General features: G+C 45.1%; 1 protein-coding gene across 3 annotated transcripts in view; it reads left to right on the top strand.

Moving 5' to 3' along the window:
* The window catches only part of tradd (tnfrsf1a-associated via death domain), a 59,679-nt gene that overhangs the window by 20,815 nt on the left and 14,103 nt on the right, over nt 1-24,761 (top strand). For 2 of the 3 annotated variants that reach the window (XM_072279402.1, XM_072279403.1), the window contains exons 2-4: nt 5,962-6,106; nt 11,860-12,128; nt 22,325-22,568. In XM_072279402.1, coding sequence (XP_072135503.1) covers nt 5,971-6,106; nt 11,860-12,128; nt 22,325-22,568 — 649 coding nt within the window. In that variant the 5' untranslated portion in view covers nt 5,962-5,970. Of the gene's footprint in view, nt 1-671; nt 733-5,961; nt 6,107-11,859; nt 12,129-22,324; nt 22,569-24,761 lie in introns of those variants that run through there. The other variant, XM_072279404.1, reaches the window with a different exon arrangement.

The following is a 24,761-nucleotide window of genomic DNA, read 5'->3' as shown; positions in this document are numbered from 1 at the left end:
GCTGCTATTATCTTGGAAGGAGAAATGCTAGATGAAGTGAAAATTGATGAGGAGGATATTATAGGTCGGTTTAATTAGTTACCTGATTGGAGCTGATGCATCCCAGGTTGCTGAGGGAAGTGTGGGTACTGAATGCAAGAGAATTTGCCTTCATCTTCCAGTTGTCAGGGAGGTACTGGAGTAGGAGTTCCCCACCTGGGACATAGGCCTTTTCCTTAATGGTGTTGGTCCATGATATAAAAACCCTTGTACTCGAGGATTATGTTCAAAATGGAGTGCAAGGACTTGTCTAACAGCCATAAGCCAGCCAGTTTACCCTCTGTGCTGGGGAAGCTTTCACAAATTATGTGGGGGGAAAGAATTACTAGGCATTTGGGGAAGGTTAAGTTAGCTAATATCTACATGTATGGGTTTTCAGAAGGCATTTTTCTAAAGTCCTACAGCCCAATTGGCAAAGCTGAAGCCATGAAATAGGGAGGTTGGCTGTAGCTTGAGTAAAAATCGGTTCGAAGGCAGAAAGCAGAGTACTCTGGTAAACAGTTGTTTTTCGGAATGGAGGATGGTCGTCTGCGGGTTCCCCAGGGGTGTGCGTCAGGGCCATTTCCTTTCTTTGATCCGCATTCATGACTTGAAGTTTGGCGTGTGAAGTGAAATATCAAAATCTGCAGACAGCATCACATTGAGGTTAGTACTCTGCTGCAAGAGGATGTGGAGAAACAGCATACTGGGCAGGTAAGAGACAGCTGAAATTTTAATACGGAGAAGTTAACAGAGTAAATTTCTCACACACAGTGTAGTTGGTACCTGGAGTGAGCCATCAGAGGAGGTTTTGTAGAAGGAAGGAAAGAGGGAAGAAGAATTAATGTAGGCAGATGGGATGAGGTGAGAGCAGGCATGATTGCCAACATTGAGGGAGTGGTCTGTAGGGCCTGTTCTATGCTGTACAACTCTGTTGAGTGTGACAGTGACCAAAGGAGAAACGTGGGCTGGTTGCCACACTATTAAACAGGAACTGATTGTTTAACTTCTGTTACTCTGAAAGAACTGTTCATGTTATGATTGATTGGTAAAAATACATTGGCTGCTGGGTATCCGAAAGCAGGCTGGTGAAGTTGAATATTTATAAAACGCTGCTTAGACCACAACTGGAGAATTGCATTGGATTCTTGTGGCCGCTCTTGGATCCTGGAGAGGGAAGAAAGATTTCAGCTGCGTGGTGAGGCCGAGGTTGTTCCCGGAACAGAGAAAACTGAAGGTTGGAGAGGCCTACAAAGTCGTGACTGGCTCAGATGGTGCAGGTCAAGAGGTTTAGAAGGTTCTAGCAAGTATTTCTTGTTCTCCATCCTCACTTCCCTCAAGTAGAGTGAAGAGCACCAGAGCTTTGGAAGGGGAATGTAAGGGCAGAACTTTTTATGCAGTTATGGAAATGCCGGAAACAAAACTACCAAGGCTTTGAAAAGGGATTTCATAGATTCCTGAGGGCAAGTAATGTCCAGACCTGCAGAAGGAGAAGATGAAACGAGCCAGCATGGACATTGTGCCTCCTGTAGCCTCCCTCTGTGCTCTCCTAACCCATTCAATTTCATAGTCGGAGGAGCCTCCAGGTCAAACCCAGAGGGCAGCACTCAAAGAACAGTAGAAATTTGGAACATAAATGATGCTGGGTCAGTCGTTAATTTGAAACCTAGGTTCAGTGAGCAAGACTATCAAAATGACTGAGAAATAAGGGCGTATAGTGGGTATGTGGAGTTGGGTGGCAGATCAGCCATGATCTGATTGAACAATAATTCCTTCCGAAGGCTGTGGTTCTCCACTCCCTCCGCATTAATCCTTACCTCACCATCAAACCCACAGATAAAGTGAGTGTTGTAGTAGTCTGGCGGACTGAGGTCCAGTGACAACTCTCAGACATCTCATCTTACTTACCCCTCGAACAGGACCCCATTAAGGAACACCAGGCCATCGTCTCCCACACCATCACCAACCTTATGGACTCTGGGGATCTCCCATCCACCGCCACCAACCTCATAGTTCCCATACCCCCCACATCCCGTTTCTACCTCCTACCCAAGATCCACAAATCCACTTGTCCAGGGAGACCCATTGTTTCAGCTTGTTCCTGCCCCACTGAACTCATATCGGCTTACCCCAATTGTTTATCTCCCCAGTTCAGTCCCTTCCTAGCTACATCCATGACCCTTCACACTCTCTTTTCAATGATTTCAGGTTCCCTGGCCCCCATCATCTCATTTTTACTATGGATGTCCAGTCCCTATACACCTCCATCCCCCACTAGGAAGGCCTCAAAGCTCTCCTTTTCTTTCTGGACACCAGACCCAACTAGTTCCTCTCCACCAACACTCTCCTCCGCCTAGCGGAACTTGTCCTCACTGTAAATAATTTATCCTTTGTCTCCTCCCACTTCCTTCAAACAAAAGGGGTAGCCATGGGCACTCGCATGGGTCCCAGCTATGCCTGCCTTTTTGTCAGCTACGTGGAACAGTCCATGTTCCAAGCTTACACTGATGTCCGTCCCCCACTTTTCCTACGCTACATCGATGACTGCATTGGTGCTGCTTCCTGAACCCATGCTGAACTCCTCGACTTCTCTCACTTTGCTTCAGACTTCCACCCTGCCCTCACATTCACCTGGTCCATTCCTGACACCTCCCTTCCCTTTCTCGATCTCTCTGTACTGTCTTTTATCTCTGGAGACAGCTTATCTGCTGATATCTATTACAAACCCACGGACTCTCACAGCTACCTGGACTATACCTCTTCCCACCCTGTTACTGGTAAAAACACCGTCCCCTTCTCTCAATTCCTCCGTTTCTGCTGCATCTGCTCTCAGGATGAGGCTTTTCATTCCAGAATGAAGGAGATGGCCTCTTTCTTCAAAGAAAGGGGCTTCCCTTCCTCCACCATCAACGCTGCCCTCGACTGCATCTCTTCCATTTTACATGAATCTGCTCTTACCCCATCCTCCCACCACCCTACCAGAGATAGGGTTCCTCTTGCCCTCACCTACCACTCCACCAGCCTTCATGCCCTGTACATAATTCTCGAAAACGTCTGCCATCTCCAACAGGATCCCACCACCAAGCACATCTTTCCCTTCCGCCACCTGACTTTTTGCTTTCTGCAGGGATTGTTCCCTTGTCCATTCGTCCCTCCCCCGATCTCCCTCCTGGCACTTATCCTTGCAAGCAGAACAAGTGCTACACCTGCCCCTACACCTCCTCCCTTACTACCATTCAGGGCCCCAAACAGTGCTTCCAGATGAGGTGGCACATCACCTGTGAGTCTGTTGGGGTCAACTACTGTGTCCAGTGCTCCCGGTGTGGCCTCCTGTACATTGGTGAGACATGACATGGATTGGGAGACCACTTTGCCGAGCATCTATGCTCCATCCGCCAGAAAAAGCGGGATCTCCCAGTGGCCACCTATTTTAATTCCACTTCCCATTCCCATTCTGATATGTCTCTCCATGGCCTCCTTCACTGTCATGATGGGGCCATGCTTAGGTTGGAGGAACAACATGTTATATTCCATCTGGGTAGCCTCCAACCTGATGGCATGAACATTGATTTCTCGAACTTACAGTAATGCCCCCCGCCCTCTTCTTCACCATTCCGCATCCCCTTTTCCCTCTCTCACCGTATCTCCTTGCCTGCCCATCGCCTCCCTCTGGTGCTCTTCCCCTCTTTTCTTTCTTGCATGACCTTCTGTCCTCTTATATCAGACTCCCCCTTCTCCAGCCCTGTATCTCTGTCACCAATCAACTTCCCAGCTCTTTACTTCATCCCTTCCCCTTAAGGTTTCACCTATCATCTTGTGTTTTTCTCTCTCCCCTTCCCCCACCTTTAAAATCTACTCCTACGCTTTATTTCTCCAGTCCTACAGCAGGGTGTTGGCCCGAAATGTCGATTGTACACTTTCCCATAGATGCTGCCTGGCCTGCTGCGTTCCTCCAGCAGTTTGTGTGTGTTGCTCTGGATTTGCAGCATCTGCAGATTCTCTCTTGTTTGGTCAGTAGTTCAATAGTTCCATATGATTTAGGCTGAGTACAGAGTTCATGGTGCACACTGTAGTTAAGGTTCTTGTTTCAAATTAAAATTAATTCTGTAGCTTTATTGTCTCTTGAAAGTTAATTGCATTTAAAGTGCACAGATTTTTACCAGATAATATCATTCTTCCAATAAGCTGCGGGGTTTGCACTCTGTTGAGGTTCTTGGTCTGGTGTTTATGTAATTGCCTGACGGTTTGGTCATAGACTTGGTTGTTTACTGTGTCACAGAAATACATGGCTGGGTTTAACCAAGCTGCGATATTGCAGTAGCAATCTTTCAGACTGATCATTTACATTTCCTGTGTGGCCCAGTATTCACAAGTTCTGTTTTACATTTAACCATTTAATGTGGAGGCAGCCAGGCACATGCCTGAACCTGCCCTTGTGCGCTGTTGGCATGCTGAAATCTCAGCCATTTTGCTGATTCACATGGAGAATATCACAGGTGTGTTTGGGGAGGAAATGAAGGGTTGAGTGAACATTGAATTGGATTATTATTGTATCATAACTTCAAGGTAATTGGAGGAAGTTATGTCAGAGGTAGATTACTTAGACAGAGAGTAGTGGGTGCATGCAATGCCTGCCAAGGGTGTTGGTAGAGGCAGATACATTAGGAATATTTAGGAATTCCTAGATAGGCACATGAATGATGGGAAAATGGTGGATTTTGTAGGAGGGGAGGGTTAGATTCATATTAGAGAGGGTTAAGAGGTTGCCACAACATCTTGGGCCAAGGGGCCTGTACTATGGAACAACTTTGCTAGGCCTGCCATCCATACAGATGTTTTTCATCACTTCCATGCATTGTGGCAGCATGAAAGAAAATGGCGAAAATAGTGTTCTACTTGTCTAGAAAAGTACAGGCAGACAAGGCCATGAAAAGATAGCCTGTATAGCCTGTGAGGTTGAGTCCATCTTATCGTACAAGAAGTCCATATTCTGTAGTCTTATAACAGTGGAATGTAGGGTGCCACGGTAGCATAGCGGCTCGCGCTACACTATTACAGCTCAGAGCGCTGGAGTTCAGAGTTCAATTCCGGTGTACTCTGTAAGAAAGTTGGTGCGCGTGCGCGTGGGGGGATTGGGGGGGGGGTGCAGGGGAATTCTCCAGGTGCTCCTGTTTCCTCCCACAATCCAAGGACGTACTGGTTATTAGGTTAATTGGTCATTGTAGATTGTCCCGTAATTAGGCTAGGGTTAAATTGGTGGGCTGTCGGGTGGCGCGGCTCAAAGGGCTGGAAAGGGTTATTCCACGCTGTATCTCTAAGTGGATAGGATCTGTCCTTGATGGTGGGACAAGCCTTCAAGCATTGCATTAAGATAGCTCGTTGATTTGAAAGAACTTTGTCAAGGCGCCTATTGCTGACGGCATCGCCTTTGGCGCCACTGTACTGTCGTGGTTAGCGCCACGCTGTTACAGTTTGGGGTGGCAGAGTTCAGAGTTCAATTCTGGGGCCATCCGTAAGCAGCTTGTGTGTTCGGCTGTGATCGTGTGGGTTTTCTCCAGGTGCTCCTGTTTCCCCTCACAGTCCAAAGGTGTACCGGTTATTAGGTTAATTGGTCATTGTAAACTGCCTAGGGTTAGATAGGTGGCTCGCTGGGGGGGTAGGGCTCGTTGGGCTGGAAGGCCAAGTTCCGTGCTCGCTGTATCTTTAAATTTAAAAAAATAACTAATTGTAGGCAAACCTCAGAGTCATGCCTGAGTATCGTAACAGCACTTGTAGTGACGATGCTTGATGCTATCTGCTTCTATAGTGATGACTGTAATCAAGCCGTTGCTGATTTAGTCTGCCTACCATGTCGCTGGTCCCAGCCGGGCCCAGTCTTTGTGTGATCCCTACACAAGGGCAGCCTCATCAATGTGGATAACTGCTGAACTTTTACTGTTTCAGTGACCGACGATGGAGCACGTGGCACCATGCTGGGTGGGCAGTGTGTTTCTTTTCATCTATTCAGACAAGGTTGATCTGTCAAACCTCTACCAAGATCCACAGATGCAGCTAAAGATTTATAAAGCGCTGAAGCTATCTCTTGCAGGTAATTTACAGCTTTCTTGTGCCTGTACTCGAACCCTTGATTTTTATACCGATTAATGTAAATGCATTGCAAGGTGATCTAAGTTTTTTTTCCAGTAGTGAGGTGTTTGCTATTGAGAGCCAATTGTATATCTGAAATAAACAGAGCAAGAGTTATTTCAGTCCATGTTTTTAATACATCTCGAAGGAACATTTTGATTGTAATTTATTAAAGCAGACAAAGTATCAGAATATTACAGTTCAACTCAAAAAGTACTGGCTGAACTTAGCAGGTCAGGCAGCATGTATGGAAATGAATCAATAGTCGACATTTCAGGCCAATGCCCTTCATCAGGACTGGAAAGGAATGGGAGAAGATGCCAGAATAAGAAGGGGAGGGGAGGGGAAGAATGTAGGGAGAAGCTAGGAGATGACAATTGGAAAAGCCAAAGGGCGGGAGAAGAAGGAATTTGATAGGAGATGACAGTGGACCATGGAAGAAAGGGCACCAGTGGGATGTGAAAGGCAGGTGAGGGGAAGAGATAAGAGGCCAGACTGGGGAGTAGAAGAAGAGGGAATGGGGAAGGGAAAGAAATTACTGGAAGGAAAAATCATGCCATCAGGTTGGAGGCTCCCTAGATGGAATTTGAGATGTTGCTCCTCCTACCTGAGTGTGGCCTCATCTTGGCAGAAGAGGAGGCCATGGCCCGACATGTCAGAACAGGAATGAGGATAGGAATTAAGATCTTTGACCACTGGGAAATTCCATTTTTTTCAGCTGGAGCTGAGGTGCTTGGCAGAACAGTAGATGTCAGCAACAGGTGAAGTGTTGCCTCACCTGGATGGACTGTTTGGGGCCTGAATGGAGGTGAGGGGGGAGGTGAATGAATATTACAGTTAATAGGTTTTAGCATTGGACGGCTGTCTCTGGGCCTCTAGTCGCTGGAGTTTAGAATAATGATGTGGGGATCTCATTGAAACCTGTCAAATATTAAAAGACCTAGATAAAGTGGATGTGGAGAGGATATTTCCTACTGCGGGTGAGTCTAGAATGAGAGGGCACAGCCTCAGAATAGAAGGACTTCCCTTTAGAACAGAGATAAGGAGGAATTTCTTTAGCCAGAGGATGGTGAATTTGTGGAATTTATTGCCACAGAAGGCTGTGGAGGCTAAGTTGTTGGGTATATTTAAAGCAGAGGCTGATAGGTTCTTGAATAGTCAGGGTGTCAAAGGTTATGGGAAGAAGGCCAGAGAGTGAGGTCAAGATGGACAATCAGTCAGCCATGATTGGATGGTGGAACATACTTGATGGGCCAAATGGCCTATTTCTGCTTCTATGTCTTATGGTCTTAGGATCTGTGGTCTAAAGTTTGGTGTTCCAAATCAGCTTTTAGATTTTGAGAAAAGAGGTTGTTGGGAGATAGTTTACAGGTCTTACTTTCTTTAAAAGGTGGATATATTCATTGCAGCGGGAATTTTCTTCAAAATCACACGTGTTAGCGATTGACAAGATGTGAGTAATTGTATTGAGGAGAAGGTCCAGCCTGCCCCATTAAAAGCATCCTGTGCTTCACTGTGCAGACTCCCACACCACCAAAACGGCTTGTTGGCCTTTGGGAGAAATGACGTAAAAAAAACTGTCCATGTGGAGATAAAGCCTGGAAAGTTACTTCAGGCAATCAGGCCTTCTGTAAGAGATGGTTCCTGTCGTAGATGACATTGTGCATCTTCTATACAAGCTGATCTTGATTCTAGCTGGAAATAGATGCTGGCCTGGCCTCTGTTGGAGTAAATCGGCACCTGGGTTCAGCACGTACAGGCAACTTGTACCAGCAGTTCACTGTTCTCCCAGGATAAAAACCACACCGGATTTCGAGTTTGGTTTTGCATAAATTGAAAGTGTGAATCTTGATCAGCCCTCCCTCTTCAGGGGAAGCAAGCTATAATCACACAATCTAGTACCTCTTATGAGCTCTTGGTCAGATTACTCTTTGCAAGTTGTAAAATACTTTGTCCAGTGACCAAGATTCTTTATTAATCTTTAAAAATTTCTGCTCTCTCTAATCATGTGAAGAACCTTTTAAGCATCATGTTGTCACTGAGCTAGTCTGTATCGAATTGTGCACATGGTCAGTGGCTTCCATATTGGCCATCCATTCGCTCTGGCTATAGCCTCATGTTCACAACGTGACAACCTTATTGGAAGATTTTTTATTTTACAGTCAATCGCATTTATCCCTGTCAACTACCTCAATGTCATCACTTGTAAGAATAGCAGGGAGAGGAAGTATAGTTCAAAGGTTCATTTATTATGCAGTATACAACTCTGAGATTCGTCTTCTCCAGATGGCCACGAAACAAAGAAGCACTGTGGAAGTCAGTTCAAAGAGAAATAGCAAACCCACCAACCCCACATAAAAAAAATGCTAAAACAATCAACAACCCCCCCCGAACAAAACGCAACAAGGACATTGGCCTCTAAACTCGTATCCCCCCCCACAAGAAATGCAACAAAATATCAAAAACATTTTTGTTGTAATTTTGTCCTATGAAATCATCGTTGAAAATGATGCTTTTTGTTATGTTTGTACTGACCAAATTAAATTTCATTCATTCATTCATTCATCTCCAAATCCCCCTCCCCCACACAAAATGTTAACAAGAATGCAAGAACATCGACTCTCAGATCCCCCCTCCCCCCACAAAATGCCACAAGATCCTCAATCCCCAAATTCCTCTCCCCTGCACAAACAAACAATGAGAAAGAATGATGAAAACACAGACTATATAAACCATGAGACTGAAAAAAAGTCCATAGTCCAAACTTCATACACAGAAACCTCGGTAACATTCACCAGCATTATCAATAGAGAGAGACTTTGGGCACAGCATTAGGCAACACAGACATCCCCTTCCCACAGTGATCAGAAGGTCATCAACATTTCCCCCTCCGCATTCGCCTCGAGGCTTCACTCATCCTCGTTGTTTTAATCGATGAACAGTGGAAGGTTCAGTTGGCGAAATGGAGTCAAACAACAGCTCATGCTCCATCTCGCAGCTTCTATGCCTCAGAGTTTGCACTCGCTGCTTCCTGGAATCTTCTCGGAGACAGCAAAGCGCTGGATGCTCAGTTGGTCTCCTAACTGGAAATCGCAGGCCTCAGCAGTTCCAGAAACACATTGAGGATGAAAAGCAGATGTAAAAGAAGCAAAATAAGTAGTTTTGTGGTTTATCCAGAAGATGTCGACCGAAGGAGCATTGTATGCAGGCGCCATCTTGACTGGAGAAATTTGGGGAGGAAGAGAGATTCTTAAAGTTTTCTGCAGAAATGGATGTGACCAAACAGGAAATGAATACAGGTAGGGAGCTGCTGACTGCAATTGGTGGGAGACAAGCTGGAAGAATTGCAGGAAAATGCCTTTGTTTTTGTTGAGGAAAACAAAACCAAATTGCTGCAGATAGTCAGAAGGTCAGACAGCATCAGTGGAGAAAGAACAACTGATGGAGGCTCAGTCACTGAGTGTGTTCAGGTCAGATGATGCATGGTTGGATATTTAAGGAATAAGGGCTCAGTGCATCGATGGGGATGAGGTAAAAGTTTAGTTACGTGGTGGAGCAGGCATGAGAAGGCAGATGGTCTAATCCTGTTTCTTGTGGTGTGCTATTAAAAAGTAGCAGCAATGATATAATTTAGAAGGCCCTCGCCCAGGAATGGAAAAGTCTGCAGGAAGTGGATAGAGCCCAGTCTGTCACAGGCAAAGCCCTTGCCCATCACTGAGCACATTTACAAGGAGCACTGCCACAGGAGAGCAGCACCCGTCATCAAGGACCCCACCATCCCGGCCATGTTCTCTTCTCGCTGTTACCATCGGATAGGAGGAACAGGGGCCGCAAGTCCCATGTCACCATGTTCAGGAACAGTTATTACCCTATAACCATCAGGCTTCTGAGATGGCGTGGATAACTTCGCTCACCGCAACACTGAACCAGCGGGTGATTATAAGCAAGCACTCGTGAAACTGCATGATGTTGTCTGTAAACAAGAAACAGCCCATCCCAACTCATTTCAAATTATAGTCGACGACTTTAACCAGGTCTGTTTGAAGATAATCACCTGCATGTAACCATGCACCAGAGGTCCCATCACACTAGACCGCTGCTACAGTACGATAAGGAGTGTGTATCGTTCCTTCCCAAGACCGCATCTTAGCATGTCAGATCACTTGGCTGTACTCCTACTACCTGCATACAGACACAGCCTAAAAAGCAAAGCTCCAGAGATCAAACAAGAGAAAATCTGCAGATGCTGGAAATCTAAGCAACACACACAAAATGCTGAAGGAATAAACCCACAGCTACCTGGACTATACCTCTTCCCACCCTGTTACTTGTAAAATAACCGTCCTCTTCTCTCAATTCCTCCATCTCCCCTGCATCTGCTCTCAGGCTGAGGCTTTTCATTCTAGAACAAAGGAGATATCCTCCTTCTTCAAAGAAAGGGGCTTCCCGTCCTCCACCATCAATGCTGCTCTCAACCACATCTCTTCCATGTCACGCACGTCTGCTCTCACCCCATCCTCCCACCACCCTATCAAGGATAGGGTTCCTCTTGTCCTCACCTACCACCCCACCAGTTCCGCGCCCAGCACCTAATTCTCTGAGACCTCCACCATCTCCATCGGGATCCCACCACCAAGCACATCGTTCCCTCTCCGCCCACATTCTGTTTAGTGCAGGGATCACTCCCTACACGACTTCCTTGTCCATTCGTCCCTCCCCACTGATCTCCCTCCTGGCAGTTCTTGCAGGTGTAACAAGTGCTACACCTGCCCCTACACCTCCTCCCTCACAACCATTCAGGGCCCCAAACAGTCCTTTCAGGTGAGGCGACACTTCACCTGTGAGTCTGTTGGGGTCAGTTTACTGTGTCCGGTGTTCCCGGTGTGGCCTTCTGTATATCGGTGAGACCAGACGTAGATTGGAAGACCACTTCGCCGAGCACCTTCACTCTGTCTGCCAGAAAAAATGTATTGTTATTTATTGCTATTTATTTATATCTGCATTTACAGAGTTTGTTTACAGTTTACAGTTCATGCATAAATCCATTTGCAAAGAAAAAGAATCTCAGGGTTGTACGTAGTGACATGTATGTACTCTGATAATAAAGTTTACTTTGAAATTGGAACTCTTCCACAACCTACAGACTCACATTGAAGGACTCAACATTCATCATCTTGGTATTATTTATTTATTTATTTATTTGGTTGTGTGTCAGACTATTTATGAATAGTTATTCATAAATTCTACTGTAATTAATTTTCCTGTAAATACCAGCAAGAAAATAAATCTCAATGTAGTATAAGATGACATATACATACTTTGGATAAGATACCGCATGGGAGATTTTAAAAAATTAAGGTACAGGAATTAAGTTTCTAATCAAAAATTACTCGGGTACAAACCTTAGTGCCAATTTTTTTAGAATGTGAAGGAAAGAAACTTTAGATTTGGTCAAGAGGGTGTTGAGACTTACAATTAATGTTTCACCTAATAAAAATTAATACTTCCTTTAGAAGCCCAAAGGAGAACAAAATGGAGGGAACTGACTGAGAAATGGCAAATGGGATTGCATCTGTTCATTTCAAAGAGCTTGGAAGTTGTAGTTTATCGTGTGTCCAGCTACAAATTCCAAGCCCTTTGCATGCAACTTTAGGAGGCAAACCAAATCTATGTGCAGTTTGTGTAAAGAGTTATCTTTTGCAATTCTCTTTGCAGATGCCACTGGCGGTAGTGGAGGTTATGAAATCCTGAAAGTTTACAGAAGTGCTTTTGGACTTCAGCTGAAATTCACAGAGGAAGTAAAATGCAGGAAGTTTCTGCACAGTTACGAAAGAGGCAGTCTCAAAAACGCTCTAGTGCATCATTTTCAAACGCAGTCTATCCCCAGCACGGCCTTCACAATGGAGCTGAAGGCCGGTCCGGTGACATTAGATGATATCCTGAATAAGCCAGATTCCTGCATAAAACACATCAAGGCAAATGAGGTAGGTAGAGAATCATAGCACTTTACAGCACCCGAGGAGGTTCATTTGATTCTCTGCAGGCTCTTTGAGAAAGCTGTTCAAGTTAGCCCCACGCCCTAGCTTTATCCTAATTGTGTGTAAGCTCGTCCTTTCTGAACAGGTCTGTCTTTTGAAAGATTAACAATTAGCTTTTAGTCGTCGCATGTGTATCAAATATGGAGTGGGATGCGTTGGTTTGCATCAAATGAAATCAGTGGGGATTGTGCAAGGCAGCCTGCAAGTGTTGGCTTGCTTCTGGTGGCAGCAGAGCATATCTACAACTCAGCACCCTTAACCGTGCACGTGAAGAAACCGGAGAAAACGCACCCGGTCAGGGGAAGAACGTACAAATTCCTGATAGACCGCAGTGGTAATGAAACCCTAACCGTACAGCTGCCTGCTGGAAAGCGATGCGTTAACCACTTTGTTTCCATGATGTATCTGTGGAATCTTGTTTGACTCGCCAACATCTCCTTAAAACCCAGATCTTCAACCTAGATCTTTAAAAGCCGGATCTTTATTAACCCTCAGAAAAATTTTCTTCTTCTCTCTAATTCTGCAAGTGATTCAAAATCTGGTTGGAAGGTGACACGGCTGGAGAGACTTTTTGTTTTAGTTGAGATATTAAATCACCCCGGCAGGAAGGAGCAGATCCCAGGGCACCACTTCAGAGATCCGTCTTCACCTGTTTGCCTCAACGATAATTACTGAGGAAAAATTGGTCATTGTTACAAACGTTGTTACATACTGGAGGAACTCGGCAGATCAGACAGCATCTAGGGAGAGGAATAAATGATGGCCGGAAGGAGGAAGAAGGCAGAATAACAAGATGGGGGAGGGAATGGAGTACAAGCAGTGTCACTTTGCGACCAGATCTTAAATAATTTTGCAAAATTACACCCACAAAGTGCTGGAGGAATTCAGCAGATCAGTTAGCGTCTATGGAAAGGAATAAACAGTCAACATTTTGGGCCAAAACCCTTCATCAGGATTGGAAAGGAAGGGGGAAGAAGCCAGAATAAGAAAATGGGAGAGGGGAAGGAGTACAAGCTTGCAGGTGATAGGTGAAACCAGATGAGGGGCAAGGTGGGTAGGTGAGTCCATTATTCAGTTTTATGGTACTTGGAGGCACATGATAAAATAGGCCATAGTCAGCATAGTTTCCTTAACTGAAAAATCTGTTGGAGTTATTTGAGGAAATAACAGGCAGAATAGACAAAGGAGAGCCCGTAGACGTTGTTCATCTGGATTTTCAGAAGTCCTTTGACAAAGTAGCACAACTGAGGATGCTAAACAAGATAAGAGCCCATGGGATTACAGGAAAGATACTAGCATGGATAAAAGATTGTCCGACTGGCAGGAGGCAAAGAGTGGGAATAAAGGGGGCCTTTTCTGGTTGGCTGCTGACGAATAGTGGTGCTCCGCAGGTGTTGGTGTTGGGACTGCTTCTTTTCACATTATATGTCGATGATTTGGATGGTTTTGTGGCCCGGTTTCTGGACGATATGACGATAAGTGGAGGGGCAGGGAGGAAACGGGGCGGCTGCAGAAGGATTTAGATAAATAGGAGAATGGGCTAAGAAGTGGCAGATGGAATATAGTGTACTTTGGTAAATGGAATAAAGGCATAGACTACTTCCTAAATGGGGAGAAAGTTCAGAAATCTGAGGTGCAAAGGATCTTGGGAGTCCTCATGCAGGATTCCCTAAAGGTCAACTAGCGGGTTGAGTCAGTGGTAAGGAAGGCAAATGCAATGTTAGCATTCAATTTGAGAGGACTAGAATATAAATGCAAGGATGTAATGCTGAGGCTTCATAAGGTATTGGTTAGACCACACGGAGTATCACGAGCAATTTTTGGCCCATTATCTGAGAAAGGCTGGGCTGGTATTGGAGAGGGCACAGAGGAATCACAGCTCATGAGGGTCAAAGATGACCTGGGACTCAGGTCGGCTGGTGTTTACAGGATTCCCTGTGAATGACAACAATGACCCGTGGCTGACAAGGGAAATTAGGGATAATATCAATTCCAAAGAAGAAGAATACAAATTAGACAGAAAAAGTGGCTCACCTGAGTACTGGGAGAAATTCAGAGTTCAGCAGAGGAGGACAAAGGGCTTAATTAGGAAGGGGGAAAAAGATTATGAGAGAAAACTGGCAGGGAACATAAAAACTGACTGTAAAAGCTTTTATAGATATGTGAAAAGAAAAAGATTGGTTAAGACAAATGTAGGTCCCCTACAGACAGAAACGGGTGAATTGATTATGGGGAGCAAGGACATGGCAGACCAATTGAATAATTACTTTGGTTCTGTCTTCACTAAGGAGGACATAAATAATCTTCCAGAAATAGTAGGGGACAGAGGGTCTAGTGAGATGGAGGAACTGAGGGAAATACATGTTAGTAGGGAAGTGGTGTTAGGTAAATTGAAGGGATTAAAGGCGGATAAATCCCTAGGGCCAGATGGTCTGCATCCCAGAGTGCTTAAGTAAGTAGCCCAAGAAATAGTGGATGCATTAGTGATAATTTTTCAAAACTCGTTAGATTCTGGTCTAGTTCCTGAGGATTGGAGGGTGGCCAATGTAACCCCGCTTTTTAAAAAAGGAGGGAGAGAGAAACCAGGGAATTATAGACTGGTTAGCCTAACATCGGTGGTGGGGAAACTGCTAGAGTCAGTTATCAAAGATGTGATAACAGCACATTTGGAAAGCGGTGATATCATCAGACAAAGTCAGCATAGATTTGTGAAAGGAAAATCATGTCTGACGAATCTCATAGAATTTTTTGAGGATGTAACTAGTAGAGTGAATAGGGGAGAACCAGTGGATGTGGTATATTTGAATTTTCAAAAGACTTTTGACAAGGTCCCACACAGAAGATTAGTGTGCAAACTTAAAGCACACGGTATTGGGGGTAAGGTATTGATGTGGATAGAGAGTTGGTTGGCAGACAGGAAGCAAAAAGTGGGAATAAACGGGACCTTTTCAGAATGGCAGGCAGTGACTAGTGGGGTACCGCAAGGCTCAGTGCTGGGACCCCAGTTGTTTACAATATATATTAATGACTTGGATGAGGGAATTAAATGCAGCATCTCCAAGTTTGCGGATGACACGAAGCTGGGCGGCAGTGTTAGCTGTGAGGAGGATGCTAAGAGGATGCAGGGTGACTTGAATAGGTTAGGTGAGTGGGCAAATTCATGGCAGATGCAATTTAATGTGGATAAATGTGAAGTTATCCACTTTGGTTGCAAAAATAGGAAAACAGATTATTATCTGAATGGTGGCCGATTAGAAAAAGGGGAGGTGCAACGAGACCTGGGTGTCATTATACACCAGTCATTGAAAGTGGGCATGCAGGTACAGCAGGCGGTGAAAAAGGTGAATGGTATGCTGGCAGTCATAGCAAGAGGATTCGAGTACAGGAGCAGGGAGGTACTACTGCAGTTGTACAAGGCCTTGGTGAGACCACACCTGGAGTATTGTGTGCAGTTTTGGTCCCCTAATCTGAGGAAAGATATCCTTGCCATAGAGGGAGTACAAAGAAGGTTCACCAGATTGATTCCTGGGATGGCAGGACTTTCATATGATGAAAGACTGGATGAACTAGGCTTATACTCGTTGGAATTTAGAAGATTGAGGGGGGATCTGATTGAAACGTATATAATTCTACAGGGATTGGACAGGCTAGATGCAGGAAGATTGTTCCCGATGTTGGGGAAGTCCAGAACGAGGGGTCACAGTTTGAGGATAAAGGGGAAGCCTTTTAGGACCGAGATTAGGAAAAACTTCTTCACACAGAGAGTGGTGAATCTGTGGAATTCTCTGCCACAGGAAACAGTTGAGGCCAGTTCATTGGCTATACTTAAGAGGGAGTTAGTTATGGCCCATGTGGCTAAAGGGATCAGGGGGTATGGAGGGAAGGCTGGTGCAGGATTCTGAGTTGGATGATCAGCCATGATCATACTGAATGGCGGTGCAGGCTCGAAGGGCCGAATGGCCTACTCCTGCACCTATTTTCTATGTTTCTATGAATGCGGAGCAGCGTATATCAGCCAGACGGGACACACAGTGGAAACCCATATCAAAGAGCACAGGAGATGTATCCATTTGGGTTATCCGGAGAAATCGATGGTAGCAGAATACTGCATTTGCAATGGCCGTAGGATTGACTTTGATGGCACAAAACGACGGTGCTGTGCCAGTGGCTTTGGGACCGCCTGGTAAAGGAAACCATTGAAAGAAGACTCGAGGAAAAGAATTTCAACCAAGATTAAGGTCCCTTTCTAAGTAAGAACTGGAATTTGACTTTAAACAAGGTGGGAGAGCGGAAACCTGATTGGACAAAGACTAACCCATCAGGAGGGACAGACTACAGGGGTATAAATACCACCAGACTAGACATGCCCGGGCATCATCCCTGATGAAGATGGTGGTTTATTGCAAAACGTTGGTTAAAATCGATACCTGTACCTGGCTGGAAGCCGAGAAGAGATTATTCGGGTCCAGAGGAGGTTCATGAGAATTATTCTGAGAATGAAAGGGTTAACACGTGAGGACCATTTGATGGCTATGTACCTGGAGTTGAGAAGAATGAGGGGAGATCTCACTGAAGCTTAACGAATACTGAAAGGCCCTGATAGTGTGGATGTAGAGAGGATGCTTCCTACAGTGGGCAAGTCCAGCACTAGAGAGCACAGCTTCCGAACAGAAGGACATTCCTTTAGAACAGTGAAAAGGAGGAATTTCTTTAGCAAGAGGGTGGTGAATCTATGAAATTCTTTGCCACAGTCAGCTGTGTGGAGACCAGGTCACTGGGTATATTTAAAACAGTTTGATAAGTTTTTGATTAGTGAGGGTGTCAAAGGTTACATGGAGCAGGCTGGAGAATGGGATTGGGGTGGATAATAAATCTGCCATGATTGAATGGTGGAACATATTCAATGGGCTGAATGGACTAATTCTCCTCTTGTGTCTTATGGCCTTATGCATGGGGGAGTGGGGATGAGGTGAGAAGCTAGGAGGTGATAGGTAGAAGAGGTACTGAGCTGAAGAAGAAGGAATCTGATAGGAGAGGACAGTGGACCATGGTATGAAGGGAAGGGAAGGGGAAGGAGGCTGGTCACCATTGCATTGGTGTTTGTAGATCCTGGTCTTGTGCAAATGGGCTATGTTCCCTGTGTTACGCCAGAATTTATTGTTCCATGGTCTTCTCATTCCTTGGCACCATGGAAAGGAAGTTGGTCATGAAGGGATGTGATACAACTTCCAGACTGCAGGGATATATTCTGTTGATCTTCAAGAGCTGGTATTAGGATCAGTTTTTGACTTGTGTTAAAAAAAAACTTGTGCATACAGGGTGTGATATTACATAGTGCCAATGAGCCAAAAAATCAGAAATGCAATAACAGTCAGGTGCACAAGAAATTGTGATGTCCGTGGAAAAGGCTGGTGGGCTCCTCCCTCCAGGGAATAAATGACAAAGTCTAATGCTAAACCACGATAAACGTTAGCTAGTTATCAGCTGGGCAGAGGATGATTTTTGAATATTAGGCTTCTAGGCAGAATTGCCCAAGCTTGGAGAAGGTGTGATAGGGATTTTCTAGAATGATACCAAAGTAACCAGACTGGAGAGGTTGTGCTGGTGCCTCTTGGACCAAATAGGATCAAGAGGTGATTGAATAGTCACCTTACCTCATGACTGAAGGAGAAATAGAGAAGATGTTCTGAGTGTGGCAGAAGGGCTCATAACCAAAGAAAATGTACGGAAGGTAATTGATAAAGGAACAGTGTTTGATACATTTTCAGACAAATCAGAAAAGCAAAATCCACGTGTGATTCGAGAGTGGGTGCCAAATTGACAGCTGAGATTTCAGAGTACTTTTATTATCAAAGTATGTATAAATTATATAACCTTGAGATTTTTTTTGCGCCATGGAGAGGGGAGTGAATATCACAGGAGAGTGAGCAAAATTAGCTCTCGCCTCCGATCCCGGCACCATGTCTTTCCAGTATTCTGTTAAATTGTCCAAGCAGGGTGCTGTGGCTGGGAGACTACCGTCAGCAAGCTTTCAAGGGTCTTTGTCCTTGCTCCCTTTTTGAAGTGTATTTAGCCCTTGATATCTGCTGATTTTGGCTGTCCTCGGATGCACATGCCTGTGAAGTTGGTCCTGTGCCTCATCCTGTACGTGTAAACATGGAGGAGACAATCATTGTCTGCATAAATATGCTGATCAATTTGCAAACCCCTGGTAGCAGGTAGCTTCTTCCCTGCACTTTATTAATCGAATGGGCGTCCTTTACCCAGCCCCACATTGTGCTGTTCGTCTCTATCAGAGCTTGCAAATTTCAGTGGAAGTAGTTTTTTAACATTTTTTATTTCCTTTTTAGGTATATAAATGTTTAACCTGCTCATTAATGCATGTTGATGCTTTTAGGGCATATTTGTGTTCGGGGTACATTGGGCTCATAGGAGAGGGCTCTGACTGATAACAGCATTTTTTTGTTTATCCACGGGAAGTCCGTGCTTCTCTCCTTTGTGGAAAATGAGGACATGTTTTATATCACGAACTTGTGCATGGGTATTGGCGGTGGGAAAACCTTCAGCCGAAGGGCCTGGTTCTGTGCTGTACTTTTCTACGACTCTCTGATGCTAACTAGCCAGAGCAGAATGTTTGAGGTTCTGCTTGAACTTTTCCTTTAAGCAAAAAACTAGTTAGCCCTCCTTTAATGTGCCACGGGCTGTTCCGATCAGCACATTGCAGGTAGGATGTGGATTTAATTTAGAGAGATACGGCTCGGTAACAGGCCCTTCTCACCCAACGAGCCCTGACTGCCCACTTACACCCATGTGACCCATTAACCTGCTGACCTGTGCGTCTTTGGGATGTGGGAGGTGTCGGAGCACCTGCAGGAAATCCACACGGTCACGGGAAGAATGTATAAACCTCTTACAGACGGCGGCGGGAATTGAACCTGGTTTACTGGTGCTTTAGGCTAACCACGATGGTGCTGCGCCATCCAGTGGAATGCAACCATAGAGGATTGCCGGGTCTGGAGCACTTTGGTTGGGAAGAGGTCTGGGTTGTTTCCTTCATAACAAAGGAGGCCAAAGGAAGGTTTAAAATGTCGGAGTTCTAGATCAGGCAAGCTCGTTGCTCATCTGCACTGTTGTTCCTCTCCGCGCCTTGTGGCGCATCAGGCGGCAACCTTGCTGTTTCTTCAGAATTTATCTGTGTTTTACAGGGCCAAGTTGCTAGCTCGACGCTCAACCCAGCACACATAGCAAGCGTGTATTCGAACCCACACCTCGAAGTCTGGTGTGGATGCCACCTCACCTCTGCTGGCTCCTCCAGCTGGCACTGTAGGATTACTGGTGGTTTGAAAAAGCTCACCATGACTTCGTAGAGCACAATGAGGGATGGACAATAAATACTGGTTTCAATGTCGAAATCCTATAAATAAAATTAAAACAAAAAAGGGCTTGGAGTTTGTCTAAAGATGTGAAAAGAACAGTAAATTCCTTTTCTATTTCATTTCATCAGAAATTGTGCAGAGTATAATTCATATACAGGTGTCGCCCGCTTTTCGAACATTCGCTTTACGAAACCTCACTGTTACGAAAGACCTACATTAGTTCCCTGTTTTCGCTAACAGAAGGTGTTTTCACTGTTAGGAAAAAAAACAGCATGCGAGAAAAGCAGTGCGCGATAAAAGGCAGCGTGCGCCCCGAGCAGCCGCTCTCCCCCGGATTCAGAACGACATTCTAGCCGGCATTGCTTAAACACGTGCCTGTGAGCAGCCGTTAGCAAGATGAGTTCTAAGGTATTGGAAAAGCCTGAAAGAGCTCGTAAGGGTGTTACACTTAGCGTAAAACTAGACATAATTAAGCGTTTCGATCGTGGTGAACGAAGTGAGGACAATGTGAGTTTGGCTTGTGGAAGCTGACGAAGATCATGTTGAAGAGGTTTTGGCATCCCATGACCAAGAACTGATAGATGAAGAGCTAATGCAATGGGAAGAGGAAAGGATAACAATCAAAACCGAATGCAGTAGCGAACTGAACGTGAAGCAACTGCGTGAGAGTTTCACTGCAATGATAAAGTACGACTTTAATTTTGAAAGGGTACGTAGGTTTAGGGGAAATTTGCAGGATGGTTTGAGTCCTTACAAAGAACTGTATGATAGACAAATGCGCGAGGCTCAGCAGTCAAGCAAGCTTTCCACATCAGCCACAGCAGACGGCGAACCTCGACCTTCGACATCGAGGCGGGCAGTCATAGGAGAAGATGAGCTGCCTGCTCTAATGGAAACAGACGACGAGATGACACCCCAGTGTCCCACCACCCCAACCCCAGGCCGCGGACAGATACTGATTTGCGGAGAATGCAGCGGTAGCCGGGAGGCACACAGCACATCTTTAAGAAAAAAGCCAAAATAAACATGCTAATTAATTAGGTGCCGCCCGACACGTAATTGTCGGCCCAGATCAGGGGCAACGCAATCGGCAATCACCTCTGATCTGGGCCGACAATTACGTGCCGGATGGCACCTAATTAATTAGCATGTTTATTTCGGCTTTTTTCTTAAAGATGTGCTGTGTGCCTCCCGCCTACCGCTGTACCCCTGCATGCTTCGTGGATCGGTATCAGTTCACTGCCCAGAGGGTGGGGACCACTGCACCACCCAAACTCTGACGACTCAGTCTAACACACCATCATCAGTGTGCTCTACACTGTCCTCCCGATTCCCGTAAGTGATACTACACTGTACATACATTATTTCTACTTTATATAGGCTGTGTATTTTTACGTGTTATTTGGTATGATTTGGCAGCTTCATAGCTTAAAGTATTTGCGTGAGATTTTCGCTATGGGAACAGTGCAGGCAATGGTTGTGGAAAAGTATTTCTACTTTATATAGGCTGTGTATTTATCATATCATTCGTGCTTTTACTATATGTTACTGTTAATTTAGGTTTTATGTGTTATTTGGCATGATTTGGTAGGTTATTTTTGGGTCTGCGAAAGCTCACAAAACTTTCCCATATAAATAAATGGCAATTGCTTCTTCGCTTTACGACATTCCGGCTTACGAACCGTTTCATGGAATGCTCTACCTTCGGATGGCGAGAGAAACCTGTAGTTGTAAATAAAGAAAACTTCCTTTTTGATGTTACTTGTGAGCTATGTTCTGTGCCTATAACACTGACGAACAGTATTCTTCTCCTTGGGCTGTTGCAAGGTAACATTAAGCCTTTTAGCAACACACATGTTGCTGGTGAACACAGCAGGCCAGGCAGCATCTCTAGAGGTACAATTGACGTTTCGGGCCGAGACCCTTCGTCAGGACTAACTGAAGGAAGAGCTAGTAAGAGATTTGAAAGTGGGAGTGGGAGGGGGAGGGGAGATCCAAAATGATAGGAGAAGACAGGAGAGGGAGGGATGGAGCCAAGAGCTGGACAGGTGATTGGCAAAGGGGATATGAGAGGATCATGGGACAGGAGGCCTAGGGAGAAGGAAAAGGGAGAGGGGGGAAAAACCCAGAGGATGGGCAAGGGGTATAGTCAGAGGGACAGAGGGAGAAAAAGGAGAGAGAGAGAAAGAATGTGTGTATATAAATAAATAACGGATGGGGTACGAGGGGGAGGTTGGGCATTAGGGGAAGTTTGAGAACTCAATGTTCATGCCATCAGGTTGGAGGCTACCCAGACGGAATATGAGGTATTGTTCCTCCAGCCTGAGTGTGGCTTCATCTTTACAGTAGAGGAGGCCGTGGATAGACATATCGGAATGGGATGTGGAATTAAAATGTGTGGCCACTGGGAGATCCTGCTTTCTGTGGCAGACAGAGCGTAGGTGTTCAGCAAAACGATCTCCCAGTCTGCGTTGGGTCTCGCCAATATATAGAAGGCCACATCGGGAGCACAGGACTTCCTCTCTTACCACCATTCAGGTCGCTCCCTACGCGACTCCCTTGTCCATTCGTCCCCCCATCCCTCCCCACCGATCTCCCTCCTGGCACTTATCCTTGTAAGCGGAACAAGTGCTACACATGCCCTTACACTTCCTCCCTTACCACCATTCAGGTCTCTGTCATTAAGCCTTTTAGCCTGATTTCTCAATCTTCTCTGTGTAACTGACCTGGCTTTTCAAATGATTAAGGTTTCTTTCCCTATTTCAGCCCAACCATCTCCGAGATGATGATGTTAGCAGACTGGAAGCAGACATCAGGCAGATGGTGCTTGAATGTGGACCCATCTGTCAAGATTCGAATGTACAGCATGAGAAAGCTTCGGGAATATACTCAGTACCCGAATCTCTGTCTCCATCCTCTCCGCCTTCAGTTTCATCTCCGACAGCCAACCAGATAAATGGGAACTCATTGCCCTCAGCAAACATGTTTGAATTCCAAGGGGTTTTCTTTGGTGAGTATTGGCTCCAGTTATTGGTGGGTACCGAGTTTCCATTGTTACAATTTTGTTGGCCTCCTTGTGATTTTTGAGGTGTTTTGGTTTGGCTGGTTGCTCTCCCCATCCCACTGTGTCAGGACTCTTGTTCAGTTTGAAGTGCCGTGGATCCTTTTATCGCCCTGAACTGATCTGATGTATTTTGGAGGGCATTGGCATCTTCAGTTATCATGTCGTAACTGCGGTCCCTGTGGAAAGTAAATCAAAGTTCAGAGTAGATTTATTATCAAAGTACATATATGTCACCATATACTACCTTGAGATTTATTTTCTAGTCGGCATTCTCAGTAAAGCAAAGACATTCCACAGAATCAATGAAGAAACTGTGCATAAACACCTGAAGTGCAAAAGACAAACTGTGCAAAATAAACAAATAAATGCTGAGAACATGAGTTGTAGAGTCCTTGAAATTGAGTCCATAGGTTATGGAATCAGTTCGGTGCTGAGGTAAGTGAAGTTACCCATGCTGGATCGGGAGCCTGATGGTTAAAAGTAATACCTGGTCCTCAACTTGGTGTGGGACCTAAGGCTCCTGTACTCCTGGCTGATGGCAGCAGCGAGAAGAGAGCATTGCCTGGTTGGAAGGGATCTTTGAGATTGGACGCTGCTTTCTTGTGGCTGCTGATTCTGTCTGTAGGTGTGCTCAGTGGTAGGGAAGCTTTTGTTTGTGACGGACTGGGCTCTGTCTGCGACGGACTGGGCTCTTTCCACCACATTTTGTGGACAAAAAGCAAATTTAGAAGGAGCTGCTGATGAGCTTTGGGTATTTAATTGCATCTTTTATTTTTAAGTGCCTTGCTATGTAATTACCACATTTCAATATAGTGTCTCTGACTGTTGCTACCACAATTTAATTAACAGCTAAATTAATTTCGAAGAATGCTATCGTCAGATCTTGAGGTGATCTGGTATGCCTGTTTCTCACATCTCAGCAGTTTTGTCAGTGACCTGGTAGGTGCTGTATCAACAGGATGTGGTCTTCTTTCTGAATTGATGCTGATGTTATTGTGCTTGCTAGAGACGGTTCACGTGTAGCGTGAGATCAAAGAGTTATAGAAAGCAAAGACGGGTTCTTCGGCCCATCTTGTCCATGCTGACCAAGTTGCCTACCTGAGCTAGTCCCATGTGCCTGAGTTTGGGCTATATTCCTCTAAACCTTTTCCACCATGTCCCTATCCAAGTTTCCTTCAAACCACTTTCTTCATCTGGGGAGGTGGGAGGGTGACAAGGTAGTGTAGCAATTAGCACAGGACCAGCTTCTTTCCCTCTGCCATCTGATTCCTAAATGGACATTGAAGCTTTGGACACTCCCTCACTTTTTTTAATGCACAGTATTTCTGTTTTTGCACATTTTAAAAAATATTCAATATACGTATTTGATTTACTTACTTGTTTATTATTATGCTTTATTTTATTTATTATTATTATTATTTTCTCTCTCTGCTAGATTATGTATTGTATTGAACTGCTGCTGCTAAATTAACAAATTTCACGTCACATGCTGGAGATGATAAACCTGATTCTGATTCTAATTCTCTGCAGTGCCAGTAACCCACGTTCAGTTCCTGCTGCTGTCTGTACACTCTCCCTCTGACCTCATGGGTTTCCTTTGTGTGCTTCTACATGACCCTGCCTACCTATATCACCACCTTCAGGGAAGTATGTACTTGTACCTCTGGGTCTCTCTGTTCTGCAATATTCTTCAGCACCTTGCCATTTACTGTGTAAGACTTGTCCTGGTTCAACTTCCCAAAATAAAGCACTTCCAATTTGACAGCGTTAAGTTCCATCTGCCTTCTTTGGCCCACTTCCCAAGTTAGTCTAGATCAGGAGTTCCCAACCTGGAGACTACAGACCTCTCAGTTAATGGTAGGGGGTCCATGGCACAAAAAAGGTTGGGAGCCCCTGGTCTGGATGTTGTTGTAATTGTAGTTAACTTCATTGTCCACTCTGTCACCTATTTTGGTGTCCCCTGCAAACTTACCGACCATGCCAACTATATTCTCATTGAAATCATTAATATAGATGACAAACAGCAGAGGACCTAACACCTATCCCTGTGATACACTGCTGGTCACAGGCTCTCAAAATGATAAAGAGCCCTCCACTACCACCCTCCGACCCTCAATTTTGTATCTGGTTGACTAATTT

The sequence above is a fragment of the Mobula birostris genome, chromosome 15 (assembly GCF_030028105.1).
Source record: "Mobula birostris isolate sMobBir1 chromosome 15, sMobBir1.hap1, whole genome shotgun sequence".
Taxonomy (NCBI): Eukaryota; Metazoa; Chordata; class Chondrichthyes; order Myliobatiformes; family Myliobatidae; genus Mobula; species Mobula birostris.
This window is presented reverse-complemented; position numbering and strand designations above follow the sequence as displayed.